The following is a 27,195-nucleotide window of genomic DNA, read 5'->3' on the forward strand; positions in this document are numbered from 1 at the left end:
GAGGGATGAGGACCAGGCCCAGATCCCTGAGGCTCGCTAGTCTGGCTTTACACTGGAGCGGGTCGCACAGCTCCGGGAGGTGCACACAGGAGCCACATCTCCCGGAGCCCTGTGACTCACTCCGATGCAAGACCGGACTAGCGAGCCACATGGGACTGGTCCAGGTCCAGGTCCTCATCCCCCTGCAGGCACAGGGGGCAGAGGCAGGAGCTGGCCCTGGGGCCTGGCCCATGTTGACAGGAGCTGGCGTGGCACGTGGTTCCCACGTGCCACGCTGGGTCCTGCTGCCTGGCCAGGCCCTTCCTATAGCTGCAGGACCTGGCCAGGCGCGCGGCAACCACACGGAGCCGAGCAGGGTCCTGCTGGCCCTGGAACTCCTTGTACCTACCGCCTGGCAGCCGGGTGGCACAAGCAGCCCCAAGGCTGCCAGGACCCGGCTTGGCTCCCTGCAGTCTCCGCGCACCGAGCCAGGCCAGGGAACACAAGCCTCCTGGAGCTGGCAGGACGCAGCTTGGCTTCACACAGTCCCCGCATGCCAGGCCAGGCCGGGCCAGGCAGCACAAGCTGTGGGGTCCCCAGGCGGCTCATGCTCCCCGGCCCAGCCTGGCATGTGGAGACCGCGCAGAACCAAGCCGGGTCCTGCCAGCCCTGGGGCTGCTCATGCCGCCCAGCTGCCAGGCGGCACAAGCAGCCCCAGGGCCCACAGGACCCAGCTCGGCTCCATGCGGTCACCACGCGCCGGGCCAGGTCCTGCAGCTATAGGAAGGGCCTGGCCAGGGGCAGGACCCAGCGCAGCACGCAGGAACCACATGCTGCGCCGGCTCCTGTCAGCATGGGCCAGGCCCCAGGGCCAGCTCCCGCCTCTCCCCCCTGTGCCTGCGGAGGGGTGAAGACCTGGCCCAGCCCCATGTGGCCCCCTAGTACGGCCTTGCACTAGAGCCGGTCACAGGGCTTCGGAAGGCGCGACTCCTGTGCACGCCTCCTGGAGCCATGCGACCCGCTCTGGTGCAAAGCCAGACTATTGAGCCTCAGGGATCTGGGCCCAGCCCAGCTGGGCTGCAGAGGGGGCCTAGGACCCACCTGGGCCTGGCACACAGTCCCCACATGCCACACCAGGTCTGCTGCCATAAGACCAGCCTGGCTGGGTGGCAAGAGCAGCCCCAGGGCCAGCAGAACCAGGTTGGGCTCGGCACATGGTCCCCTGGGCAGGGGGGCTGGGGCTCTGTGGGGGATAGGGGCTGTGGCCATCCAGAGGGGAGCTGGGACGGGTCTCCAGGGTGCCTGGGACCCTGGGCAGGGGGGCTGTGGCCCTCCAGGGTGGAGCTGGGACCCTGGGCGGGGGGGGAGAGGGGGGTGTCTCCAGGATGCCTGGGACCCTGGGCAGGGGGGCTGAGGCCCTGTGGGGGATAGGGGCTGTGGCCATCCAGGGGGGAGCTGGGACGGGTCTCCAGGGTGCCTGGGACCCTGGGCAGGGGGGCTGTGGCCCTCCAGGGGGGAGCTGGGACCCTGGGCAGGTAGGGGCATTCCATGTGCTCTGTGGGGGGGGGGGGGGGCTGCACCCTGTGGAGGCCAGGGGACCTACCCCTCCTGAGCAGCCCCCACACAAGGTACCCCACACCCACAGTGCCCCCAGCAATTGCCCCACTCCTACCCACAGACCAACCCACATCCCTCCACACCCACCCAACCCACCTTCCCCCACACCCCTTATCACCCTCTTTCTAAAAACACCACATCCCCCCCATCACACACTCATCATGTATGAAGAAAACAAAAAGCACAAATCAACACATATAGGTATTTAGAATTCATTTTTTCATGATGATAGAGACATTGGTAGGCTTCAAAATTGCTTTAACATTGTAAATATACCAATAAAGCATTACCCAACTTATCACTGTCTCTCTCTCTTTGGGGGGGGGGGGGGGTATAGAGTGGTTTTTTGTTTTAAAATGTGGAAGAACATGGATTTGGGGGTATTTTAAAAAATGGATTTGGGATGCTGCTGCAGCAGTCCAGCTGGCACAAGGGGTAGTGCCCCCAGGTATCAATTGGCTGGGCCCCAGAAGCTCAAGAGAGTGAGTAGCCCCGAGCTGCTTGCCAGGGCAGCTTTTTGTATGGATGGGGCCAGGACATGGCACCTTTTTATAATGCTGGGGACAGCACAGGTGCTGGCCCCGGGCTCTAGCACCCCCTGGCTGCAGATCCGGGAGGAGCCAGGCAGGATTATTTTGCCCCAAGTGACATAATTTGCTCCACACCAAAGTGCATGTCCAAGCACATGCGCTGAAAGCCCCGGCTCTAATTTGCACCGCTTCTATCTGAGCTGCTGCAAGCACACATGCTTGCATGTGTGGACGTACCCAAGGGTGCAAATTCCACATGTAGACCCTAGAGTTGTAATGCATATGCTATGCCCAGACAGTTCTCCAACTTGGATCAAACATTGGGTGGATGAAAGCACCAGCAGAAGAGGGCATGGACATTTTTACCACCTTGCCATATTACAACAGCCTTTCCACCACCATAAGCAGCAGTGCAAGTTTTGCTGGTGTTGGACCTGCCCAGAAAGGATTCTCGAGCACCTTTAGAGTAGAAGACTGGATAGACTTCTAAACCAACCAAAGTAGATTTATTATTACAGACTACACTACACTTAGCACATGCTTTCATGCATTGAAGCTCACTTTATCAGATACTGTGAAAAGACAAAGCTGCATATAAGAAGGAGGGAGAAATTTTAATACAAAAGCAGAAGGAAGGGGCAAAGGGAGAGAGGCAAAGCATTTTAGAGTACAGAAGGCCTAAAAGAAGTCAAGAAAGTAAAAGGCTGAATTATTCTTAGTACTGCAGTCATTTATTCTTCATCAGCCCCTCACAGGGAAAGTAAATAAGAATCAGTAATAGCACATCAACGATGTCAAGTGTGACTGTGGACTGCTTGTTGCAAGATTAGAGCCTTAATTCCAGTCTACATTTGCTATTAACGAAAAACAAAATAAAACCTTAGAAACAATGAAAATAAATGAGACTCATTCAGCACAGATCAAGCATATGCATCCCAAGATATTGATATTTAACTTTTTCATTTGTACTTGCAACTATTTTAAGTGTACTTCCAGTCCACAGGAAATCTGGTTTTAGACAAATTACTACATTTTGTGAAATGAAGAGTTTAACAAATAACATGGATCAGCAAGGGCAGGATGCAGGATCAAATCTTAAATTTGTTTTGGATTTTTTTTTTTTTTTAATTATTTAGCTAAATTTTCTTCTTCACTGAAGTCAGCAGGACAAAACATTGTTCTATTATGAATGCCTTCATCTAAACTGTTAAGGTACCAGAAATCCCACTCCCCAATACATTTGAGTATGCTGCTAACACAACAATTACTGCAAGAAGATACCTGCAAAAATGTCACAGGACTCCAGCCTAGATGCCAATTGTGAAAAAGAGACTCCACAAAGAAAAGCTGTTCTGAAGGGAAGAAACAAAGACAAGCAACCCACAAAAGCAAGAAATTGATCTCAGGGTTGCTGATCTGGAAATAACCTACTCTTACACAAAGCCATAAAACCTGCTATGATGAATAATGCCATTGCCTTCAAGAATAAGTTAAATTACTCAGAAAAATAGAACCCTATAGTGAATGTGAAGCTGAGTAATACTGGATGGGTTAAAGAATAGGGGCTATGATGCAAAGAAATTTCACAAAACAGTTAGTTGATCAGCCACACCTTAATAGTTTGCTAGCTGCCGTCTGATTTCAGTCTGAAGATTACTTTCCAGAAAAAAATAAAAATAAAAATCAATAATTAGAAAAAATGCACTGACATTTGGAAGGACTTGTCCCTTCCATTTACAGTCTCTGAGACACCTACCTAATCCACTGCCTCAATATTATGTTCCATGCGACAGACAGTCTTCAAAGTAGACTTATTTCCCGTGTCCATAACTGCCTAGGATATGGAGCAAGGCTGGGATACCAGTACTCAGCAGCAGCCAAAGCAACATTTTTAACAACTTGGGCAACAATACAGGCAACCCCCACTTAACGTGGTTTCAGTTAGCACTATTTCCCTATAACGCTCATTTAGAATTGATACTTGATTCCACTGAGTGCTCAGCCAGTTTCGCTACAGCGCTCAGTGGAATCGGACTTTCGGCAGGCAGGCAGGGAGCAGCAGTGGCAGCAGTGAGTGGGAGGTAGGAGAGTGGCAGTGAGCGGGCAGGCAGGCATGAGGGCCCAGGGCAGGATCGCAGGCCCAGGTTGACACAGGGTGCCAGAGTGGGCAGGCGGTAGAGACAAGTGGCTCCCAAAGAGGGGAGGAGTGCGGGACCCAAGCCAGTGCCTGGTGCCAGGGCTGGCAGGGGCCCACACCAGGGTGGGGGGCAGGAGCATGGGGCCTGCGCTAGTGTGTAGGGCTCATGCCGGGGCCAGCAGAAGCCCGCACCCAGAGCAGGGCGGCAGGAGCACCGGTGCCTGGGCTGGAGTGGGCAGGGGGATGGGGAGAAGCAGCGGCAACAGAACTGAGTAGCACAAACCTGCACCGATGCCCGGGCTGGCAGGAGCCTGTGTCTGGAGTGGGGCAGCAGGAGCACGGGACCTGCATCAGTGCCTGGCGGCAGGGGCCGGTGCCCACAGCAGGGCTGGCAAGTGGGGCTTAAGAGGCCAGCAGGCAGGTGAGGGGTGGGGAGAGGTGGCAGCAGCGAGAAGCAGTTGGGGTGGGGGGAGTGGGCATGAGCGTGGGACCCATGCCTGGGCACTGGCCCAGGGCCAGGACTGGCAGGGGCCCAGAGCAGGGCAGCAGAAGCACAGGCCTGGGCTGGTATGTGGGGCTGGAACACCAGCAGGTAAGCTGGGGAGTGGGGAGAGGCGGCAGCAGGGTAGGCAGTAACCGATTAATCTCTATTTACATTCATTTTTGTGGGGAAATGAGTTTCGCTTAGCGCTGTTTCACTTAGTGCTCATTTTTTTTGGAACCAATTAAGAGCGCTACGCGGGGGTTGCCTGTACTTCCATTGGGAGATTAAGAAACTCTCCACAGAACTTGGCACAAGAAAACACTGCATGATGCATACGTTTTCTGTTGTTGAATTCAGTCCGCTAATGCTAGTTATACCTCCTTCCTTGTATCATCTAAATGTATTTTACTGCCTTCTTTGCTTTTGCTGTTTATAAAACTTAATTGAAAAAGTTTAATGCTTCAAGCTTTTCTCAAAAGTCAAATTCCAGTCCCCAATACGTTTTTACTAGTAGTACTCCTTCTAAACACTTTACAAAATTATGAAACCTCCCAACAATAGCCCTATTAGGTGGGCATGTGTCTCCATTTCAGAGAAAAGGAGTGCAGTAAATCATCTTGAGTAGACACAACCAGTTAGTGGCAAAACTGAGAGGAGAACCTTAAATCACCTGTACTTTCAAGGGTTCTAACTTAACTTCTATGAAAGGAGCCAAAATAGCTCCCCACCAGAGATGCTTTATTTTTTAAAGGTAAAGACTAAGAGTTAATTCATCCCCAGCTGTTATACTCTGAACCACTGGCTACTTAAATCAGTTAGACCATATTTACTTTTTATTACATGAGTGCTGTTCAAGAAATGTGTAAACTGTGTTGTACCTTTTGCACTCATATGCACAATTAACATCACAGAAAAAGAAATTAATATTTCTAAGCCTTTGGCATAGAGACAGAGCTTGTTTTTAAGACACAAAACATTTCCAATTTGATTTTAAATACCTATTAACCATTGTAGGAAACGTTAAGCACCATATAAAGTGAGTTTGTTCACTAATGCAATTAAATCTCATGTCAGACTGTTCTGGCACCTATGTATGGAATCACACATGTGGATTTGATATACACCATAAAGAGTAAGGCCTGAAAAATCCACTATTATCCACTAGCAGAATTTCACTTAGTAAAAGAAAAATAAAATTGCAAGGGATTCTACCAGTAAAGTGTAATATCCTGGTAAGCCGCTCATTCTTCCCCACCCTCAGCAGTTAATGGAGAACAGGGAGATTAAGGAGAGCAGACCTTATGTTACTTGCCACACAATCTCCTGCTTGGGTTCTTCTCAACTCCCACCTCTTCTCCCCAACCCACCCCCTTCCTCTAGAATAATTCAATGTCCTGCCTTTGGTTCTCTGACCTTCCCCAAGTAACAAAAACAGTATTAAACTTAACAGACTTCTTAACCACTAAAACTACTGTCCAAAGATCTGGGCAGCAGAAATGAAACCAAAGTCTTGTTCATTTTAATCTACTGGTTGGTAAAGTTGGAAGCAACTAACACAATTACCATGGAAATAATGCTGCCAGCCATCTCAGGAAGATAATCTTACACCTACTTTACCCTGAATTGAATTATATAAACTGACTGTTTATGCCTCTACATTTCCCAGAGAAGCTTCCCAATTACCAGTGGCAAGTAGATTTTTCAAACATGGATGAGAAGCACAAACAGAAAAATGCCATCCTACAAACGAGCAGCAGCATTTTGAAAGTCAACCATCGTTCAGGGAATCAACAACAACAAGCACACTTTTACCCTGAAAGTCTGGCCAACAAAAGCTAAGGGTCCAAAATTCCTAAAAAATTCAGCAGCCAAGTGATCTGTCTTCTATTAAACTGGAAGCCAAATAAACTGACTTTTTTATACACCAGTGCCTTGTACCAATCAACAGCAATTCAATTTTGGCTGGATTAAGTCAGAGCCTATTTATAGTCATCCAAGACCAAGTTGCTGTTCAGTTTTTCTCTGTAAGCAGTTTTCAATGCCAAGAATTTGACACACAAGACAAATGTTAGTGTCTTCTGCTTAATAGTAGAAGCCTCTCCCTGAACTCTAACGCTTAATCATGGCTCCAAGTGGTAGCATATAAACGCTTTAAAAATTCACAGATGTGCATTTTCTGCAGAGGCATACTACTGACAAGTAAAACTCTTTCCAAAAAACACGCTTGATAAGCCAGCTCAACACTTGCCAAGCTGTCCAGTAGTGAACTAGCCCTCAGATTTGTCCAACTTGCCACCTGTATGTGAAATAAACATAGGTTCTGGGAGAGTGGGATGAATGAAACCTTCTAAAAAAATTCAGAGGTGCAACAAAGGGCAAAACAGACAGAGCTTCAGTGTTTAAAAAAAACCCTGTCTGACACAGATAGGCATATTTCACTTCTTCCCCCCACCCCCCCCCCAATCACTACATCTTACTGTAGAACGAGAGAACCTACCTTATGTAGAATACAGAGAATCTGGAGAGCCTGTACATAATCTACACCAGGGCGGGCAATTATTTTGGGCAGAGGACCACTTACTAAGTTTTGGCAAGCCATCAAGGGCCGCATGACAGGCAGCCAGGGGCAGATAAATATTAATTTTCTTAATTTGGGGGGGCCCTCGGGACAGATAGAATGGCTGGCGGGCCACACCTGGCCCCTGGGCCACATTTTGCCCACAACGATCTACACATTTTCCAAAAAGACTCATAAGCATTACTATGCAGTAGGAAACTGTGGACAGACTGTCAGTACAGACATAATTCTAACCCAAGTAGAAGATGGCACAACTGGCACGGGAACAGGAGCCAGCAGAGAGTTCTTTCCCATCAGTCTTTGAGGGGCTTCCCATTGCATAACCTCATTGCTCTAGATGTGTACGGGGGCTAGAATTTGGGCCCCAGGGAGTGTGTGCCCCTCTGCTATTTAAAACAGACTAAAAAATTTAAGAAGGTAACAGAGCATCACTTCCTGTTCACTTCACACGTGGAAGGTTCTGGGAAACTACATAGGCAAAAAAAGGAAAAAGCTATCTGTAAAAACAGCCGGGTAAGCCAGGCATCCCAAGGAAAACGTTTCCTGTTCACTAATGGGACGCAGAAAGTATATTTGTCCAAATCCTGACTTCAGTATTCTTACCCCACAAGTTAAGCAACATCAGATCTCCTCAGTATTTGAATAGGGCCTGTGGAAATGAAAAATGAAGACAGTGGTGCCAGTTAGGTAGATGGAACTCATTCTTCTGAATCAATATTCAATCAAAAGCTCCTACATGATATTCAGAACCTACTTGGGTAAAGCAAAAAACAAGGTTCTAATCATTTAAGAGAAATCAAGATCCTACAGCACTTAGTGCAATAGCAATAGTCTCCCCAAACACTGAAAAAAAATATACTTATATCCCCAAACACCATTTCCCCTTGCAATATCAACTTTCACTCCTTTCCTGAAACATGTACTGCCAAACAGCTGTTAATGTCCATGCCAATAGGTAGCAATTTAGCAATATCCATAGTGTTAAGTATTTTAGTAAAATTGGTACTACTATATACAGGTTAACATAATTTTACAAAAGCACTTTTTAGCAAACTTCAATTCTTTTCACTCACAATCTAAAAAGGTATAGGTGGTCACTTAAATAATTTATAAACAAACATGCCTGCAAGCATGTTTCTAACCAAGCCTGTTATATACTTTACCTTAACACAGAAAATCAAATGGAGAGGGAATCTAAATGGAGTAACTACTTTAAACAAAGCAAAGCAAAACAAAACAAAGCAAAGCAAAGCAAAGCAAAGCTTGCAATGATCATTCACTATCTAAACAGGAGCCAATAAACCCCAGAATTAACTAAGAGGGAGCCACTAAGTGGGACTCGAAACGTAGCAAACCTTGAACACAGTGGTTTTCAATCTGTGGATCTTTAGGGGTCTACAGACTCTGTCTAAGGGGTCTGCAAAAGATGACTATGATCAAAGTACAGTACAATCTCCATTATCCAGCATGAGTTGGGAATGCCAGGTGCCTGTAACACAAAAATGCCCGTTATCTAAAAATACTGGAGGCGGAGGGGGGAGCTTGCATGCAGTAGCGGCATGGGAGGGTTGCATGTGGTGGTGGCGCAGGGTGGTGGATGGTGGTAGAGCAACAGCAGCACAAGGTGGCTGCACGCTGTGGTGGCAGGGAGTAGTGGATGGCGGCAGCATGGCAATGGCGGTTAATAGAGTATGCCAGCTAGTAAAATGCCGGAAAACAGGGATTTTACTGTATGTGAATACCCACTTACAATTCAAAGGGGTCTGCAAGTGAAGAAAGGTTGAAAACCAATGCTCTAAAATGAAGTTAGTTTTAGTCATTGCTATCCATTAATGATTTTTGCTACAGGGATGAAAAATGTAACAGTGAATTTAAAATTAGGTAGAGATTAACTCTATGCAAAATGTATTGTTTGTACATTTGATAGTCAGATAGTAACACGTAAATAAAAACCTAAACTACACAATTCTGATTATAACATTTTAGATTTATAAGTTAACCAAAATATTTTTAAAAATCAAAGTTTGAATAGCTATAAAACCAAGATAGATAGAAACTGCTATCAAGCTGATCTAGCCAAACAAAATTAATAGCATGTATGCAACAGCACACTAAAAGGATGTCATTAGTTATGCAATGCTGCCACCTGTTGGCTCCCAAGAATAAAGCAAATATATCTGTTAAAAAATTATTTAAAAACTTACCAATTTAGATCTCACTTTAAAAACATTAATCAGTAGTACTGTAACTATGGTTAAACAAATTGTAAGTTTGAACAAATATTTTTAAGGAATACAATATTTTAAAATTTAGTTGTGACACTATTTTAGGGCATTTGTCTAGTGAGGAAGCAGGAGGCAAGTTGCTTCAGCTGGAGGAATTAGGGACCAAAAGAACATCAAAACCCATGCTAAGAACTAAATATCCCTCCAGAGAATAATGTCTCAATCTTGAGACAGCAGTAGACACAGTTCAGGACCAGAGATCTTGGGAAAAGACAAAAGGGAACCCTGCGCACAGCTCTTCCTTGTTTTGTTTAAAGATTTGACTAGCCAATGCACAGGATTGAGACTCTGGGAACTGTGCAGGAAATACAGTGATTCCACCTTATGTGCTGTCATGAGAAAACTGCATTTCTGTATTCTCCCACGCCCTTCCCTCCCCCCTCCGCAAACTGTGAATACATACGAATTATTCAGGACACTTGTTTCTACATCCACACAAGAACTGGTGGTATTCAGTGACTAACATATGCTGGTCATGGAAGGTAAGAGATGCCCACGTCTTTAGGAACGCAAATTCAAGCTCCAAACAGGCATTTTCCCCCAGGCTGGTACATTTGTATTGATGGGATTTCAATGCCATACGCAGTTCTAAAGGACCCAGCCAACACTAGCTCATGAAACCATACAACAGACCTGGCCGGCAAGGAAAAAACTTTAAGCATTTAAGAAGTTTCATGCTAAATGTTCCATGTGAATTCAGTAAATCAAAATGAGACTGAAGATGCCTCATAACTCAGCAAGTTACAGCAAGCCAAAAACCCTTCTTGTTATCACTGCATCTCTTATGTTAAAAGGTATTTAATAAAGGATGGAGCCCGAAGGAAAATGGTCTGCCTGTTCTGGACAACCACACTGAAGGGCAATTACATGCATGTACTAAGGTACAGTATGGATGATAGCATCCTTACGAGCAGATTTTGACAGCTTGAGATTTCATAGATTTCATAGACGTTAGGGCTGGAAGGGACCTCGGAAGATCATCGAGTCCAGCCCCCTGCCCAAAGGGCAGGACGTCAGCTGGGGTCATAGAATCCCAGCAAGATAAGCACCCAGTTTCATCTTGAAGGTGTTCAATGAAGGCGCTTGAACGACCTCCGGTGGCAGGCTGTTCCAGACCTTGGGGGCTCGGACAGTAAAGAAATTCTTCCTTATGTCCAGCCTGAAACGGTCTTGTAGTAGTTTGTGACCATTCGACCTCATCATCCCTTGGGGCGCTCTGGTGAACAAACGTTCCCCCAGATACTGGTGGTCACCCCTGATAAACTTGTAGGTGGCCATCAGATCATCCCTGAGCCTGTGCTTTTCCAGGCTAAAGAGCCCCAGGGCTCTCAGCCTGTCATCGTAGGGTCTGCTTCCCTGACCTCTGATCATGCGCGTGGCTCTTCTCTGGACTCTATCAAGCTTCTCCACATCCTTTTTGAATTGTGGAGCCCAAAACTGGACACAGTACTCCAGCTGCGGCCTCACTAAGGCCACATACAGGGGGAGAATGACGTCCCGGGATTTGCTTGACAAGCATCTATGGATGCAAGCCAGCGTTTTGGTCGCTTTACTAGCCGCAGCATCGCATTGCAGGCTCATGTTCATCTTGTGGTCAATGATGACCCCCAAGTCTCTTTCTTCCATAGTGCTAACCAACATAGCACTGCCAAGCCTATAAGGATGCTGCAGGGTTTTTTTCCCCAAGGTGGAGAACCTTGCATTTATCGGCGTTGAACACCATCAGATTCTCATCCGCCCACTTGCTGAGCCTGTCCAGGTCAGCCTGGATCACCCGCCTGTCTTCTGGTGTGGATGCTTTGCCCCAAAGTTTGGTGTCATCTGCGAACTTGGCCAGTCCGCTTCTGACTCCAGTGTCCACATCATTAATGAAGATGTTGAACAGTATGGGTCCAAGGACAGAGCCCTGGGGGACCCCACTGGTCCCAGGACACCACGATGAGTGACTTCCATCAATTACTACCCTCTGGGTCCGACCCCGGAGCCAATTTTCCAGCCAGTGGATCGTGGAGGACCCAAGACGACAATTGGCCAGTTTCTCCAAGAGACGATCATGGGACACCAGACAGAAGGCTTTTTTGAAGTCAAGATGTATGACATCAATCTCATCTCCCTTGTCCAGGTGATAGGTCACCTGGTCGTAGAAGGAAATGAGATTGGTCAAGCAAGACCTACCCGCAACAAACCCGTCCTGGCTATCCCTTAAGATGTTGGCGTCGGCCAGTCCATTAAGGATGGCCTCTTTAATAAACTTTTCTAAGATCTTCCCCAGGATAGAAGTCAGGCTGATGGGCCTATAGTTAGCTGGATCCACTTTCTTCCCTTTCTTGAAGATAGGCACCACATTGGCCTTCTTCCAGTCTTCGGGCACTACACCAGAGCGCCAAGAGTTTTCAAAGATCTGCGCTAGAGGCTGGGCTATGATGCTCGCCAGCTCCTTGAGTACCCTGGGGTGAAGATTGTCAGGGCCAGCTGACTTGAAGGTATCCAGCTTCTCAAGATGTTCCTTCATGAAGTCAGCATTAATGGAGGGCAGGGGATCACCCTCACCCGGACTTCCCGGCCCTGTAGCGGGCATGGGCGTCCCATGGGACTGATGAAAGACTGACGCAAAGTACCTATTTAATAGGTTGGCTTTTTCCTGGGCGTCAGTTGTCAGTTGCCCCATCCGGTTCAGCAGGGGTCCAACGTTGCCCCTGCTTTTCCTCCGGCTCCCCACATATCTGAAAAAGGACTTTTTATTGTCCTTGATGCTCAAAGCTAGCTGGAGTTCAGTTACAGCCTTGGCTTTCCTGGTCAGCTCCCTACAGGACCGGACCAGTGGAGAATAATCCTCCTTGGAGGTGACTCCCATCCTCCATCCTTTGTAGGCCTTTCTTTTTAGCCTCAGGAGGTCTGCTAGGTCCCTGGAGAGCCAGGGGGGCTGCTGTGCCCTCTTGCTGCCTTTCCTCCGAGATGGAATAGACTTAGTTTGTGCATTGAGGATCGCTCCCTTGAGGAGCAACCACTCTTCTTGAACTCCCCTCTCCCTGTGGTCACGGTCCCTTAGGGCCTCACTGACAAGCCTCCTGAGCTTGTCAAAGTCGGCTTTCCTGAAGTCAAGGACTTCCGTGTTGCTGACTGACTTGCCAGCTTTTCGGCAGATGGTGAAGGTGATCAGCTCGTGGTCGCTGTCACCCAGCTTCCCATCGATCACTAGGTCACCAACTAGGTCATCCCCAGTAGCCAGTACCAGGTCCAGCAGCGCTTTGCCTCTCGTTGGCCCATAGACTTCTTGAGTCAGGTAGAGGTCATCCATGCACGAGAGGAAGCTCTGCGACCGCTCAGATTTTGCTGAGCGATCCTCCCACGAGATGTCTGGGTAATTGAAGTCACCCATGACAACCATGGTCCTGGAGCAAGCTGCCTCAGCCAGTTCCTGGGCAAACTCCTGGTCAAGCTCAGGACTTTGGGTGGGAGGTCTGTAATAGACTCCCACCATTGTGTCCCCTGTGCCGTGTTCCCCACGGATTTTAACCCAGAGGGTCTCCAGCCGTCCACCCTGGTTGCCAATATCGGCTTGCAGGGACGCACAGCTTTCCTTAACATAGAGAGCTACACCCCCGCCCCTTTTCTCTAAACGATCCCTCCTGTACAGGGTATAGCCATCTATACCCGTGGTCCAGTCATGGGTGGAGTCCCACCAGGTCTCCGTTATCCCTATGACATCGTAATTGTTTGCACTGAGCAGGAGAATGAGTTCCTCCTGCTTATTCCCCAGGCTCCTGGCATTAGTGTACAGGCAGGCAAGTGCCCCCTGGGGGGCTCCTTCCTTGCCCACAGATTTTACCAGGGCTGGGGCTGGGGTGGGCTCCCTTGAGTGCCGTGATCTGCTGGCTTTGCAAGGATTGTTCAGCGGGCCAGCAGTGGCGGTAGTCCCCCCGTCCCCCAACGGGCTTAGTTTAAAGCCCGGTGGAGCAGGTCAGCCAGTCTGGCTAAGAAGAGCCTCTTCCCTAGGGGAGAGAGGTGGAGACCATCTCTTCCCAGCAGCTCACTGCCTCTCTCGCCAGAAAGAGCGGGCTGTGGTCATGAAAGCCAAAGCCTTCCTGACGACACCAGCGCTGCAGTCTTTGGTTGACCACATAGATCCTCCTCTCCCTTCTCAGCCCATAGCCTGAGACTGGGAGGATCAACGAGAACACCACCTGTGCCCCCAGACCCTTAAGCCCTGCTCTCAAGTCCCTGTAGCACCTCATGATCTGGCTGAACGACACCACCCTGACAGAAATGCGCGCTCACTGAGGTGTTAGGAAGTCAGCAGCAGTTCTTATTTGTTGCTCTCTGGAAGAAGCTATGAACTACTGAGACACCTGATCTAGCCTTTGCATTCTGTCTGAACGGTCTAATGGCAGGCGGGTGATACGTCTTAGGGAGCCTCCACTCCTGCATACTCTTGTCCAGGTGTACACAAAGGTCTTGGTGTGCCACAGGACTCTGTACAAACCGATTCATCAGGCACCTGACTAGACCTCTTATGTGTACACTATGATCCAGAGGATTGATGGTTGCATGCTCCTTTCTGCTTTTTTTGCAATGTCATGAATACACTGCATCAGGATTGTACATTAATTTTACGTGAACAATTAACATATTTTATCATTTCAGCGTGCTGCACACCTGTATTATAAGAATGTAAATAAATCAAACTTTTTGTAATATAAATCTTTACCAAGTACTAAAAACCAAAAAAACCCCACAAACCTTGAAAACAACAAAAACAAAGCACCGGGTGGCTCACCACTCCATCTTGAAAACAGAGCACAGATCAGGGGTCAACAAGATATGGCTGTGAAGCCACTGAATCTGGCCTGAGGAGCTGGAAGGCTTTGCCTCTGTCCATACCTGTGCTGAGGCTGGGCAGCAAGAAGCGGTGCCTGTATTGCCACCACTTCTCCCTGCCCCCCAGTTGCAGAATGGGCACCACTTCTAGCTGATGGGGAACTGAGCCAGGGCTGGGCAGCTTCCAGCTGCACCCACACCCCAGCCAGGGGAGGGGAGCAGGGAAGGCAGGGCTGCCCAGCCATGGTACAGCTCCCCCGTGTCTGGAAGGAGAGTTCCTGTCCCAACAACAAGTGGGTGATCTGGGAAAAGTGGCTCTGGCACAGCTCCCAGTTGCCTGACACCAGCATCATTGCAGGCCAACTCTGCACCACCAAAGCCATGGACCTTGGCATAGATAGTCACAGGATTTTTTTTCCGTTGGGAAAGAGTATATACTAGAGCCATTGGTCTGGCTGAAGCCCAAGAAAAATGGAACTGTCCATGTATTAGAGCAATGGCTACGGGACTGCGAACAAGTTTTTTTGTTCCATAAGGTCCTGCAGCATTACTGTTTCCTATCTTAACTGTATAATGCCTTAGTGCACTTCCTTCTACACCTCCCAGATATAGCTGCTCTCAAACTTGGGTAACCTCTTTTCACCTGCTTTGCAGGCCCCAGACCAAGACCAATAGAAAGATCAGAACAGTTGTCCTCAAGGGCTGATCACAGACATGAAAAAACAAAGAAAGAAAGGAAGATTTCATTTTAAGCTTGGTGTGCCCCCACACCAAGCCCAGCGCATGCCCAGAAGAGGCATCTCATTAGCTGGACACAGCATGCTCAATGATTCAATCAGCTGGACACAGCACGATTCAATCAGCTATTAAATAAAAGGACCAAAAAGCCATGTTGAAATGCTCAATCTATACAGACACTGCAGAGCCGGGTCCAACTAACACATTGCCTCTTCTAGTAAAAAGTTGGTTTTTTTTCCACATCTGTCAGTACCCACGGGGTTTGTTTTTTTTCTTTCTGATAGAGGTATGTCATTCAAGAGGTGTGAAGGGTATCTTAAGGACCCCTCAGTCAAGCCCACTGATGAAGGAAGCAGCACCTGTCAGGAGTGATATGAAGGCAAGGATAAATGAATATTTTTTCCTACAATCTGCATGTAAAGATATTCATCAAAATATGAAGTGGGTCAGACTTGTTCCTGGGCAGTACAGCTCCAAGCATAGTGAAATGAGCCTCCAGACATTCAAAGCCTGTAGAGTTTTGAACTTTGGTCTGTAAATATAGTTACAATTATTACATGTAGTGGTGACTGGATAATCGAGACTTGTATAACCCACCAAAGCCTAGAAGACAACTGACTGAGACTACCTGGGACACTAAGCTGCCAGCTTCACCATGGTGATGGCATCACAGTAGGTCACTGCAAACTGGTATGAAAAGATGTCCTACTGGCAGAAGGATTAATTAATACATTAATTAATTAATGCCCACCTATTAATGTGTGGGCACAACAGAAACAACACCCGTTTGGCAATACTATTAAAACTATACCAGAGATTAAAAAGGATCTCCAAGCCAGATCAACCTGCAACTGAGCAAACAGAGAAAAAAGGCTGCTACTGTCTAATTTTATGCATCAATTTAAACACAAGCCCCCAAATCACACCTGTCCCTACTGCTGAATGCAAAGATAGAATGAAAATATATTTGTTTTGGACTTGGGCTCTCATTTTTAAAAGTTACCAAACTACTCATTTAAAAAAAAAGTTAGACATGTTTATATTACAGTTCTATTTATGAATACCATGTAGTCCAAATAACTAGTTCTTGATATTAGATACTATTTTAAAATATTCTATGCATTTTATTTGAATGCTCAAGCACTGGTGTCAGAGCATCTCTCCATCTCCAGGGGGGAAAGAATTACTGTATTTACTTGACTACAAGATGACTCTGAATATATGAACATCCCCAATAATTAGATTCTATAAATTTATACATTTTTTTCATTTATTATAAATTTTCCAAGTATAGAATTTAAGTATTGGAGGGTTGTCCTGAATCCCTTCCTGCCTCCCAATGCTACAGCTTATAAATGCCAGAAATTCACAGTGAATCTAAGAATTAATTAAGATCATTAACATTGTTTTCAGAAATATTCATTAAATATTTGACAAAAATTATGTCTTCAAGATCATCAGTTAGCAAATAATTGTTCAACTGCCCTAATTTTGGATGAGCAAAACAGATTTATGACATTCTATAGGACAATTTCATGCAGCACAGCCTACCAGGAACACTGCTTACCCCAGAACCAAAGCCCACGGAAACTGAAAGCAAACCCTTCTCTGCAGCATGTCCTCTATTCTTACAGTGACCATAAGTCCTGGTATGGCTAGGACAGTCCAGGACTTCATAAACTGTCCCAGCCAGCTGGTGAAAATGAAAACAGAAGTCGCAGACTGGCACCACCGTGACCGCACTGGCTGGAGGCGGGGGACGAGCTGGGCCCAGCTCTTCCTGCCTAGGGTAAAGACTGGCTGGGGGGAGGGGCAGCAAACGGGGGAACTGGCACATGCCAGGGTCCCAGATTTCCATAAAAATATTTGGTGTGTGGTACAAGAAGAAGAAAAAAAAAAAGCACAAGTTGTGTCAAAACTTGCATTTTACAATTTTGCTGTTCTCTGGTCAGAAGAGAGCAGGGAGCTCAACCTGCAACTGAAAAACTTGCAACTGAAAGTTTTTGTCAAGAAAGTTGCCTCCATAATACATTACTTGAAGATGACGAGTGATTCTGATAAAAAATACGCCTTTAAAAGTTCCACCAAGCTCTACTCTACCCAAATGTGGCCATTTTTAAGACATTTAAAAATACTGTCACCCATTTTTTTATTTTTTTAGTAACAGTAGGACCTGTAATCACTGGCATCAATCTTGCTTTAGTCTGCTTTGACCCCAATGCTGCTGCATGAAGCGTATGCTATTTGTCCAATAGCCCTGAAGCTGTGGAAAGTCCACCCAAAAACTATAATGATGAACACATCTAAATGCCCAAGGTATTTGACTGACATTTCAAAACATACATATTTATTCCTTGGAGTGTAGCTTCAGCCAACTAGATTTTTTTTTAAACTACACTAGGCTAGGAAAGCACATTAGTACCTTCATAACTAGTACTATATTTGACTGGCCCTTCCTGGCAGGGCATTTGCACTTTCAAATCTGCACTCAAGCAAAGCTTACAGATGGGAGAATTTACTTCATCAGTTAACATACTTAGTATCCACTCTAACGCCCTCTCCTTCCCCATTGTCAACTCCAACACAGATAATATACAGATCAGAAGTCCAGAAACTACCAATGATTATTTCAAATGCTGATTACCTGCCACTATTATTTCCTTGGGTCTGAGCATTTTTTTTCTTTACTACTGCAAAATGTGTAGCTCACTACCCTACTTTAATAAAAAAGACTTCAGAGTCACTTGAGCTCTCCATCACACGCACACACATACACACGCTCTCTCTGAATGGCAGGCTTTGGGTGTGCACAGATACAACACTTGAACCATTCCAACAGTGTCACAGATTATGAACCACTTCACAATTGTCCCTGGACAGAAGTGTCCACACTGCTAAGCGTTCCAAATAGAACCCCCATCTTTTAGGGATTGATCTGCTCCCAAAACACCACCAGGGGGTAGTAGATTACTCATACCATCAAGGCTTCCACACGTCAGTGACTACTGGAAGCTCCCCCAGATCTCTTTGGAAGGGAAGAAAGACCCATTTTTGGGCAGCGGGTTGAAGTGGAGAGGTTGGCAGATGCTGGTGGGAAGCTGCGTGGATCCCTGCTTGGGGTTCCTAAGGGGCTGCATGCTCTGGCCCCCCCACCAACTCCCCAGCTTTTACAACTACTCGAGTACCTTGCATTACCCAGCAACTGCATGTAAATGTGCAGGCAGGGTGGAAGCAGCAGGGCAGGGCTGGCTGCAAGAGTGCAGCACAGGGGGCAGGAACAATTAGCAGTTAACGGGCCAAGTCATTTCAAGTTGAGCACAGAACTGACAGGGTTCTGTTCTATTCAGTGCCCACTGTGCAATGGCTCTGTTCACCCCCACCTCAGATAGCAATTCACAGGTGTTTATTCTTTCTCTCTCTCCCCTCTCCAACCCCAAATAAAGCTGGGACTCTCCCTCAGGGTCCCTAGCAAGGAAGTCAAAACAACACAGAGGCTTTCTGATTCCCTACCCCTACAGACTGGTTTCTGTAAGCAGTAGATCTTTGGGCAGTAGAGTCCTAGTTGCAGTCAAGAGCAGTTGCATGGGCTTGTAAGGGGCCGAGCAGTGCAGGGTGGGATGCATAGAAGACTGACCAGACACTGGGTGCAGAATGTTCTGCACATAATACTGAAGTTTCAAGGAGAACCAGCTCAAAATAGTACTCATATTTCTCAGTGTGCTCTTGAAATATTCCAGGAAGTTTAAACCAGTCTAAAAAGTGGCCTGTACGTCCAAACTCCTGCAGTTTAAAGTGCAGTTAGGATGTTCTAAGTGTTGTGTCTGTCCACACCCTTTGATTCTGCCTATGCCATTCCTATCTATAAAGAAATGTATGGTCTGGATTGATGAAATTTACTTACTACCCAAAGCACAAAGTTGCTGAAAATGTATCCAGAATCCCAAATGTATTGATATGAAAGCCCAAGACAAAAAACACACTATTTTGGTCTTTCTTACCAGTTTTCTTAAACACCAGCTGATTTTGCTAAAAATTCTTTCTTTCATTTCCACTCTACCAGCTGCCTGTCCCAATGCAGAGAGGTAATTTACATGTGCTCTTCCAAAAAAAGTATTATGGTATCTGGCTTTTATTTATAAAAGGCACTAAAGGAGGCAGGCAGTTTTCTTTTTCAGCTTTTGGTCCCATACAATGTCTACATCCAGCATGGAGGTTAAGTCAGGTCAAATATCAACAGCAACTTGCTCTTGAAGGGGAAATATTCAGTACACAATTATTAAGTTTTAACTGAAAACATTATGCTGCTTTTGGCAAAAAATTAAGTTCCAGGCTTGTCCCTGAATAAGACAGCATAAAACAAAACTTCCTAAGCCAACAGAGGAGGAGAGAACGCTGTCCTGTTTTAGGCTTGCCAGGTTAGAGTGTTCCTCTAAATACATTTTGCTAAAGCAATCCCTTGTTCAGAAACTAGTAGTTAAATGTCACATGAATTGCCGGCATTGCCACATATGCATTACGTTCACCACACTGCTGCAGGCACGTTCTACATATTCTACGCCTACATTCATGTCTAGTTACAAGTTTGTTAGCCCAAATCATAAAGATACAACTCATTACAGGAAGAAAAAAAAAAAGACTGTATAAGAATTTGGGACTTGCAATTCCCCTTGTTTAGTAACGTATTCAAAGTAGGAACCTCCTAATGATGCAAGAGAGCCATGCAGACTAAATATGATCCAAGAAAAGTTAATATAATAAAAGTTATCTACTGTTTATGATACCTTGGTGCCTTTTAAGGGGGAGACAAGAATGATGCTGTGTTCCAGAATTATACATATTGGTGAGAAATACACACCCAGCTTTATGGACAAGTATTGAAGTGTAGTAATTCAGAAATGCTTTATAAAGCTGTGTGTGTGTGTGTGTGTGTGTGTGTGTGTGTGTGTGTGTGTGTGTGTGTGTGTGTGTGTGTGTGTGTGTAAAAGCAGGTGAGACATGCCACTACAGATCCCAAGACAAGGTCAAGTTTTGCTCTGGATTTGCACAAACAGCCACATCAACTCAGCTTTAAAGTAAGTAGCTGAAGAGTCATTCACCATGCTGAAGTCAAACGGGCCCCTAAATCTAGCCATTTCCTTATGTGCTGTTGACTACAACAGTGATTCTCAACCAGGGAGACACCCTCAGGTGTGGCACAACATTATCACATAGATGTGTAAAAACGTACACGTTTTAGAAGACAAAACCAGTGATTTCAAACAGAATTCCAGTATCAAAAACATTCTGGCACACTGTAATCTTTCTGAGTTCTTTACAACAGACAAATTATTCTTTTCCATAGTCAAAACACAAGCTGGCATTTTCCAAGGATGCCTTGAGTCTAACAAGGCTGAAAAGCACTGGACTATAAACCTCTACATCCTAACCATTTTTTGCCTAAAATGGCCTACTATATTCTGGGAGACTTTTGGATACTATAATTTTATGTTAACGGACAGCTCCTCATATTTCATTTTTGGATAATTATTTATTTAAATATTAAGTTAAAGAACATTATGTTGAGTCTTTCAAATTAGTAAATAGCTAGGAGGCCCTCTGAAAAAATACACTACTTAAGAGAATCATGCATAACAAAAGCACCTGTTTTCTATTTAGAGATAACATTTAAACAAACTAAACTACATGCAAAAAAGTACTCATGGGATTTTGAAAAAAAAAAAGTGCTAGAAAGAAATTATATCATGAATTTTATTCTCCATTAATTGTTATTCTTTAAACCTGTACTTCAAAGCATAGTTTACATAAAAAAACATGCTACTGGAAAAAAAATTAAAATATATTTATTTTTACTAAAAAGTATATAGAGAGTCCTTCCAACAGGGACTTGGATCAATGGGTAATAAACACCTATATTTCTCTCTCTCTCGATTCATCTGTTATTTGATTAGTCAGTCATAAGCTCAATAAAATATCCAGATGATATATGCCAAAGCAACCACTTGGTAGTACAAAGTTTATTTTAAAAGTATTACCTCAACTGCTGTGGTTTTGCATCACGTCCTTCATTTTGAACTCTAGCTAGTGTAAAGTTTTACTTTTGATATCTTAAAAACGTTGGCGTCTTTCTTTAGCAATTATTTCAGCCCTATATTTGGAGGGTTCTGCTTCTGCCCTTTGTATCAAGGAAGAAGTGCAATGGATTAGAGCTTCAGTTACTTTAAAACCTCAGAAGGAAGAAAATGAGATGGGGGAGATCCAAACACATTCCACATACATCACTATGTCAATCCCTCCATAAAAAGGATCTGAACCCTTGTCAGTCAACCTAACCCAAAAATAGAAGCACAAGAAACGGGCATTCCTTCCAATGCACTGCCTAGCCATAGCCATATCACCTTGTGTTCCCATTATAGTATATTCAGATTACTGGTTTACAAACAGTACAATCTTCGGAAAAGATCCAGCAACTTGAAAAAACAGACTAAAAATGAACTTATTCTACCAGAGACCACTGAAGAAAAATATCCAGTGACTACTAGGAATTATTTTTTTAATCATATCAATGCAGCTGTGAAGCAGATGGGTGGAAGCATAAATCAACAACAATAAAGGTGTACCCTTGTCCCCACAGACAACTGTTCTACCTTTATATCTCAAAGCCTGTCACACCAGAAAAAAGACTGGTATCAAACTAGCATCCTCAGTTACACAACTGAACATAACACATCTTTGTTTCTCTATTTTCATCTCAGTTACATTCAATATACTCCAAGTTTCCTAAAACTACAGCCACAAAGGCTACAGTGTATCTGTTGTAAAAGCCATCTTCAATGAGTATAAGTAAGGACCTACCTAATTTGCCAGGGCTGCTTGCACACTTTGTAGTGGGGGAGGGGCTGCCACAATGCCTCTGATTGGCCACGGGGCCCCAGTGACTTGGCCCCTTGTTACTGACTGGCTGCAGAGCCTGATTGATCTGTGGCCCTGCCCCTTGCCACTGACTGGCTGCAAGGTCTGTCCATCATGAAGCTCTGACCATCACTGCCAATTGGTGGAGAGGGGCAGGGGCGGGGCATTCCCCCTCCGTACTCCCACGGAGCTCGGTAAGTTTAAAAATCAATAAAATATTAATTTTTAAGATTACATCCATCTTAACTTAAATTCAGTGACTTATGACGTTGATATCTGTCTGGAACGAGTCCTGACCTGATAAGCACTGACTCAAAAGAAGCAGCTCACAAACATGTCTCACGTAACTCAACACAACTTCTAAATTACAATGTCTATTTGCACCAGACACGGCTAACATGCAGAGATAAGAACTACCTTAACAGCTACTAAAACTAACGAAGACTGGTAAGATGAGTTTTTTCCAGTAGTCAGACAAAAGCCAGAATGATATACCCTGGATGAGGTGATTACCTGTAATTTTGTATCCATAAGCTGCCAACTGTCCAGCCATATATTCTCCATCTGAATTGTTATGAGAGCAACCCCACGTACGTATCCAGATTTTCTGTATACCAGGAATAATGCTGCAGAGTAAACAAGACCAAGGAAAGTTTAAAACATGAAACAAAATGAAGCAATTTCAGGAACAAAAGGGTTTGGCCATTATACACTGAAAATCACTAATAATCACTGACAACCCCTTTCAGAACATTAAGTAATAACTGCATATACAAACCTCCTACCCAATGTCAATGAGCTGGAGAGAGAAGAAACCAACAAGTTTCTAATGATGCAGTAAAAATGAAATTATAACAACATCAGAATCAAAAAGCACATGGGGATGGCAAAAGGGAAGAGATTTAACATATTGAAGCTGTGTAGAAGCAAAAATATAAAAAGGCGATCCCAACAATTTTGTGAAGTAATTGAATCAACACTTATGTGACAGCAGAATGACAGCACTAAAGGCAACCCAGGTACACCTGTGAAACAGGTAAATCTGAACTGCTAGTTTTTCACGTTATCATACCCAGGTATGAAATTCATTCCACACAATTCACCTCTATTAAGTCATCCTTAGTAATCCAGACCAAACACTGAGCACTGAGATTAATAACATATTTTCTCACATACAACATGTCCTCGGATACAATACACACCTTGGTTCTGAAAGGCAGAATGAAGAAGAAAAGGAGTTTTCAGAGTTATAGCTGCATACTGCAGGGACAGAGCATAATCTTCAGATTAAGCCTCCCATTTCTGTTTAACAAAAGCTGAAGCCCTAGCTGCTGATGAATGCTTTTGATGGGCAAACCTATGATTCTGAAAAGATCTATATAGTTTTTGGAACTATGAAACAATAGGAGAGAGACCAGGAACAGCTACAAAACAGCAAAATTACCCTAAGAAAGAGAGCTAGATTAGTGGAACATCAAGACCATTAAAAAGGAAAAGTAATCATTAACACCTGTGGAGTGATGAACAATGAGCCATTAAGTCAGGAGAAAAGTTGAAAAGTTCATACTTGAAAAATATCTGAACCTGCATTCCTCAGTTTCCCTAAAAGAAATTCACTGTAGAACTGGGACATAGGGCATTTCAAGCAAAAATCTAAAAGGAATTTGAGAAAAAAAAATGCTGAAAATAAACAGTGATGATTCACAGGGGTGAAGCAACTTTAGCATAGTGTTCACTACCAACACCAGCCATAATAATCATGTGTACACCCTTGCCCTTGGATTCAAAGCAACAAACATGATTGTTGCTTAAATACCAGTTTCTACCTTTTCCATGGCTGATGGGCTATGCCTGTTGTGGTGTAAGGATGCCCAGAAACCAGGTCTTCCTGTGAAGAAAACCTTTAAATGAGCAAATCCACTAGCTGACTAGGCTAAGGAAAGTCTTTTTCATCTATGTTAAGTTTATTTTCCTAGCTGATTTTTGCATAGCATATCTGACACATACGGCCCCTTTACCTGATTTCATATACTGCACATTGCAACACAAGCAGTAAAACAGAACAGAAAAAAGAAAGAGATAGCATCACAGAGGCTGAACACTTCATTATCAACTTGTTTTAACATAAATCATTCTGCTATTAAGAGTTTGTAAACAGCTTTTGGGGTTGTTGGGGGGGGAGGGGTTATAATTTTAAAGAAAACTTACAAGCATTAGGCTTTCAGAATAAGAGCAGTATCAAAGAATGCCTAGCAATGAACTGCTCATAAAAAGAATATTTCATAATCCACTTTCTAGATTTCATAGACATTAGGGCTGGAAGGGACCTCGGAAGATCATCAAGTCCAGCCCCCCGCCCAAAGGGCAGGAAGTCAGCTGGGGTCATAGGATCCCAGCAAGATGAGCATCCAGTTTGCTCTTGAAGGTGTTCAACGTAGGCGCTTCAACCACCTCTGGTGGCAAGCTGTTCCAGACCTTGGGGGCTCAGACAGTAAAGAAATTCTTCCTTGTGTCCAGCCTGAAACGGTCTTGTAGTAGTTTGTGACCATTCGGCCTAGTCGTCATCCCTTGGGGCACTCTGGTGAACAAACGTTCCCCCAGATACTGGTGGTCACCCCTGATAAACTTATAGGTGGCCATCAGATCACCCCTGAGCCTGCGCTTTTTCAGGCTAAAGAGCCCCAGGGCTCTCAGCCTGTCATCGTAGGGTCTGCTTCCCTGACCTCTGATCATGCGCGTGGCTCTTCTCTGGACTCTCTCAAGCTTCTCCACATCCTTTTTGAATTGTGGAGCCCAAAACTGGACGCAGTACTCCAGCTGTGGCCTCACCAAGGCCGAGTACAAGGGGAGAATGACGTCCCGGGATTTGCTTGAGAAGCATCTATGGATGCAAGCCAGCGTTTTGGTCGCTTTACTAGCCGCAGCATCGCACTGCAGGCTCATGTTCATCTTGTGGTCAATGATGACCCCCAAGTCTCTTTCTTCCATAGTGCTAGCCAACATAGCACTGCCGAGCCTATAAGGATGCTGCGGGTTTTTCTTCCCAAGGTGGAGAACCTTGCATTTATTGGCGTTGAACACCATCAGATTCTCGTCCGCCCACTTGCTGAGCCTGTCCAGGTCAGCCTGGATCACCCGCCTGTCTTCTGGTGTGGATGCTTTGCCCCCAAGTTTGGTGTCATCGGCAAACTTGGCCAGTCCGCTTCTGACTCCAGTGTCCACATCATTAATGAAGATGTTGAACAGTATGGGTCCAAGGACAGAGCCTTGGGGGACCCCACTGGTCACAGGACACCACGATGAGTGACTTTCATTAATTACTACCCTCTGGGTACGACCCCGGAGCCAATTTTCCAGCCAGTGGATTGTGGAGGACCCAAGGCGACAATTGGCCAGTTTCTCCAAGAGGTGATCATGGGAAACCAGGTCAAAGGCTTTTTTGAAGTCAAGATATATGACATCAATCTCTTCTCCCTTGTCCAGGTGATAGGTCACCTGGTCATAGAAGGAAATGAGATTGGTCAAGCAAGACCTACCCGCAACAAACCCGTGCTGGCTATCCCTTAAGATGTTGGCGTCGGCCAGTCCATTAAGGATGGCCTCTTTAATAAACTTTTCTAAGATCTTCCCCAGGATAGAAGTCAGGCTAATGGGCCTATAGTTAGCCGGATCCACTTTCCTCCCTTTCTTGAAGATAGGCACCACATTGGCCTTCTTCCAGTCTTCGGGCACTACACCAGAGCCCCAGGAGTTTTCAAAGATCTGTGCCAGAGGCTGGGCTATGATGCTCGCCAGCTCCTTGAGTACCCTGGGGTTAAATGGCCTTGCCATGATGCCTCATGGCAAGGACTTTTTAAAGTCTTGTAAACCACCAGAAATACTAACAGCACTTATTAGCTAAGAAAATTAGAAGCAAACAAACTTATTTCTGTTATTGGGTTTACCAACACGTGTGACAGGCTTACGTGAAGAAGACACCTTTAACATAAAAATCACATTTCTATAAAACTATTTTGTCTAGTCTTATGAAAATATTTGTATTCCATGTGTTTTTTGCATTTGACAAAATTGGGTATAGTCAATCAGCAGATACTTTACACATAGTAATAGGAAACAGAAAACAAAACTGAAAAACCACATATAAATACAGAAGCTGAGAGGAACAAAAGGATAGATGCAATATGCCGAAGTACTTCAGTATTCTTTAAAACAAGTTTGCATTCAAGGAACAGACTCATTTTTACCCTTTCTTTTTTCACTTAACAGATGATGCATCAATTCAGCAGCTTCCTGTTGTTATAAAATTAATACTCAAAATATTTATGTTACCTGATGTTGATATTTCACCACTTCATTTAGTCAGTTATGTAATTAATAATTACTCTACGACAATCAAATGTAAACTGTTACCACTCTAAAATTTCAACTTCTTCACCCCCAGATTCTTCAAAGAGGGATCTAAGGGTCAAATTTTTCAAGGAGCTCAGATCCCAGTTAAATGTCAAAGTAGCAGAACTATTCAGTACCTCTCTGAAGATAACAGGAAATGCTGGGTATAAAATCTGGTTCTCATATCTTAATGGGAAAAAAACTGGCCACAACATTGAATTGTAAGTATTTTTTTAAAACTTGCCCCTAAATTATGCATTTAACAGAAAATTACCAAAAAATCTAAATGCAGCTTAAAAACAATTGAAGAATGCCACATTCCATCTTACTTTTCAAAAAAACTAGCAATACATGTTGGGAATTTTCTTTAGAAGAAAACACTTACCTGTCGCTTGGGGGATCATCATCTGCCTGAACATTCTTTTGCGAGTTGCGTTTTCTCACTTTAGGAACAATACTTTTTCTTACAAACTGTCGGTCATGTGGTTTCAGATCTTCTGCTGACACAATATCTTCAATGTCTTCAAGCACTGAATCACAGGCAGCAGGCATCTTTGAGAAGTCTTGAAAGATAATCAGAAACGATAGCATACACTGAGAAAAAGCTCAAATAGGATCTCAGATAGCCACACTAAAAGTGTAAATACGTTTCTAGATGCATACATAATAGTCTGATATACATGTGGTCAGACCTCAAACTCCACTACTGCATAAAGGCATTAATAAGCTCA

The 27,195-nt window shown here is 44.9% G+C and overlaps 1 protein-coding gene across 4 annotated transcripts in view; it reads right to left on the reverse strand.

Annotated features, from left to right (window-relative positions):
* CDKAL1 (CDK5 regulatory subunit associated protein 1 like 1) overlaps positions 1-27,195 on the reverse strand; it is a 706,822-nt gene that overhangs the window by 665,820 nt on the left and 13,807 nt on the right. For 3 of the 4 annotated variants that reach the window (XM_019490403.2, XM_019490404.2, XM_019490405.2), the window contains 2 exons: positions 26,850-27,027; positions 22,589-22,701 (listed from right to left, as the gene is read on the reverse strand). In XM_019490403.2, the coding sequence (XP_019345948.1) occupies positions 22,589-22,701; positions 26,850-27,016 (280 nt within the window). In that variant the 5' untranslated portion in view covers positions 27,017-27,027. Of the gene's footprint in view, positions 1-22,588; positions 22,702-26,849; positions 27,028-27,195 lie in introns of those variants that run through there. The other variant, XM_059724329.1, reaches the window with a different exon arrangement.

This window comes from Alligator mississippiensis, chromosome 3 (genome assembly GCF_030867095.1).
Source record: "Alligator mississippiensis isolate rAllMis1 chromosome 3, rAllMis1, whole genome shotgun sequence".
In the NCBI taxonomy this organism is placed as follows: Eukaryota; Metazoa; Chordata; order Crocodylia; family Alligatoridae; genus Alligator; species Alligator mississippiensis.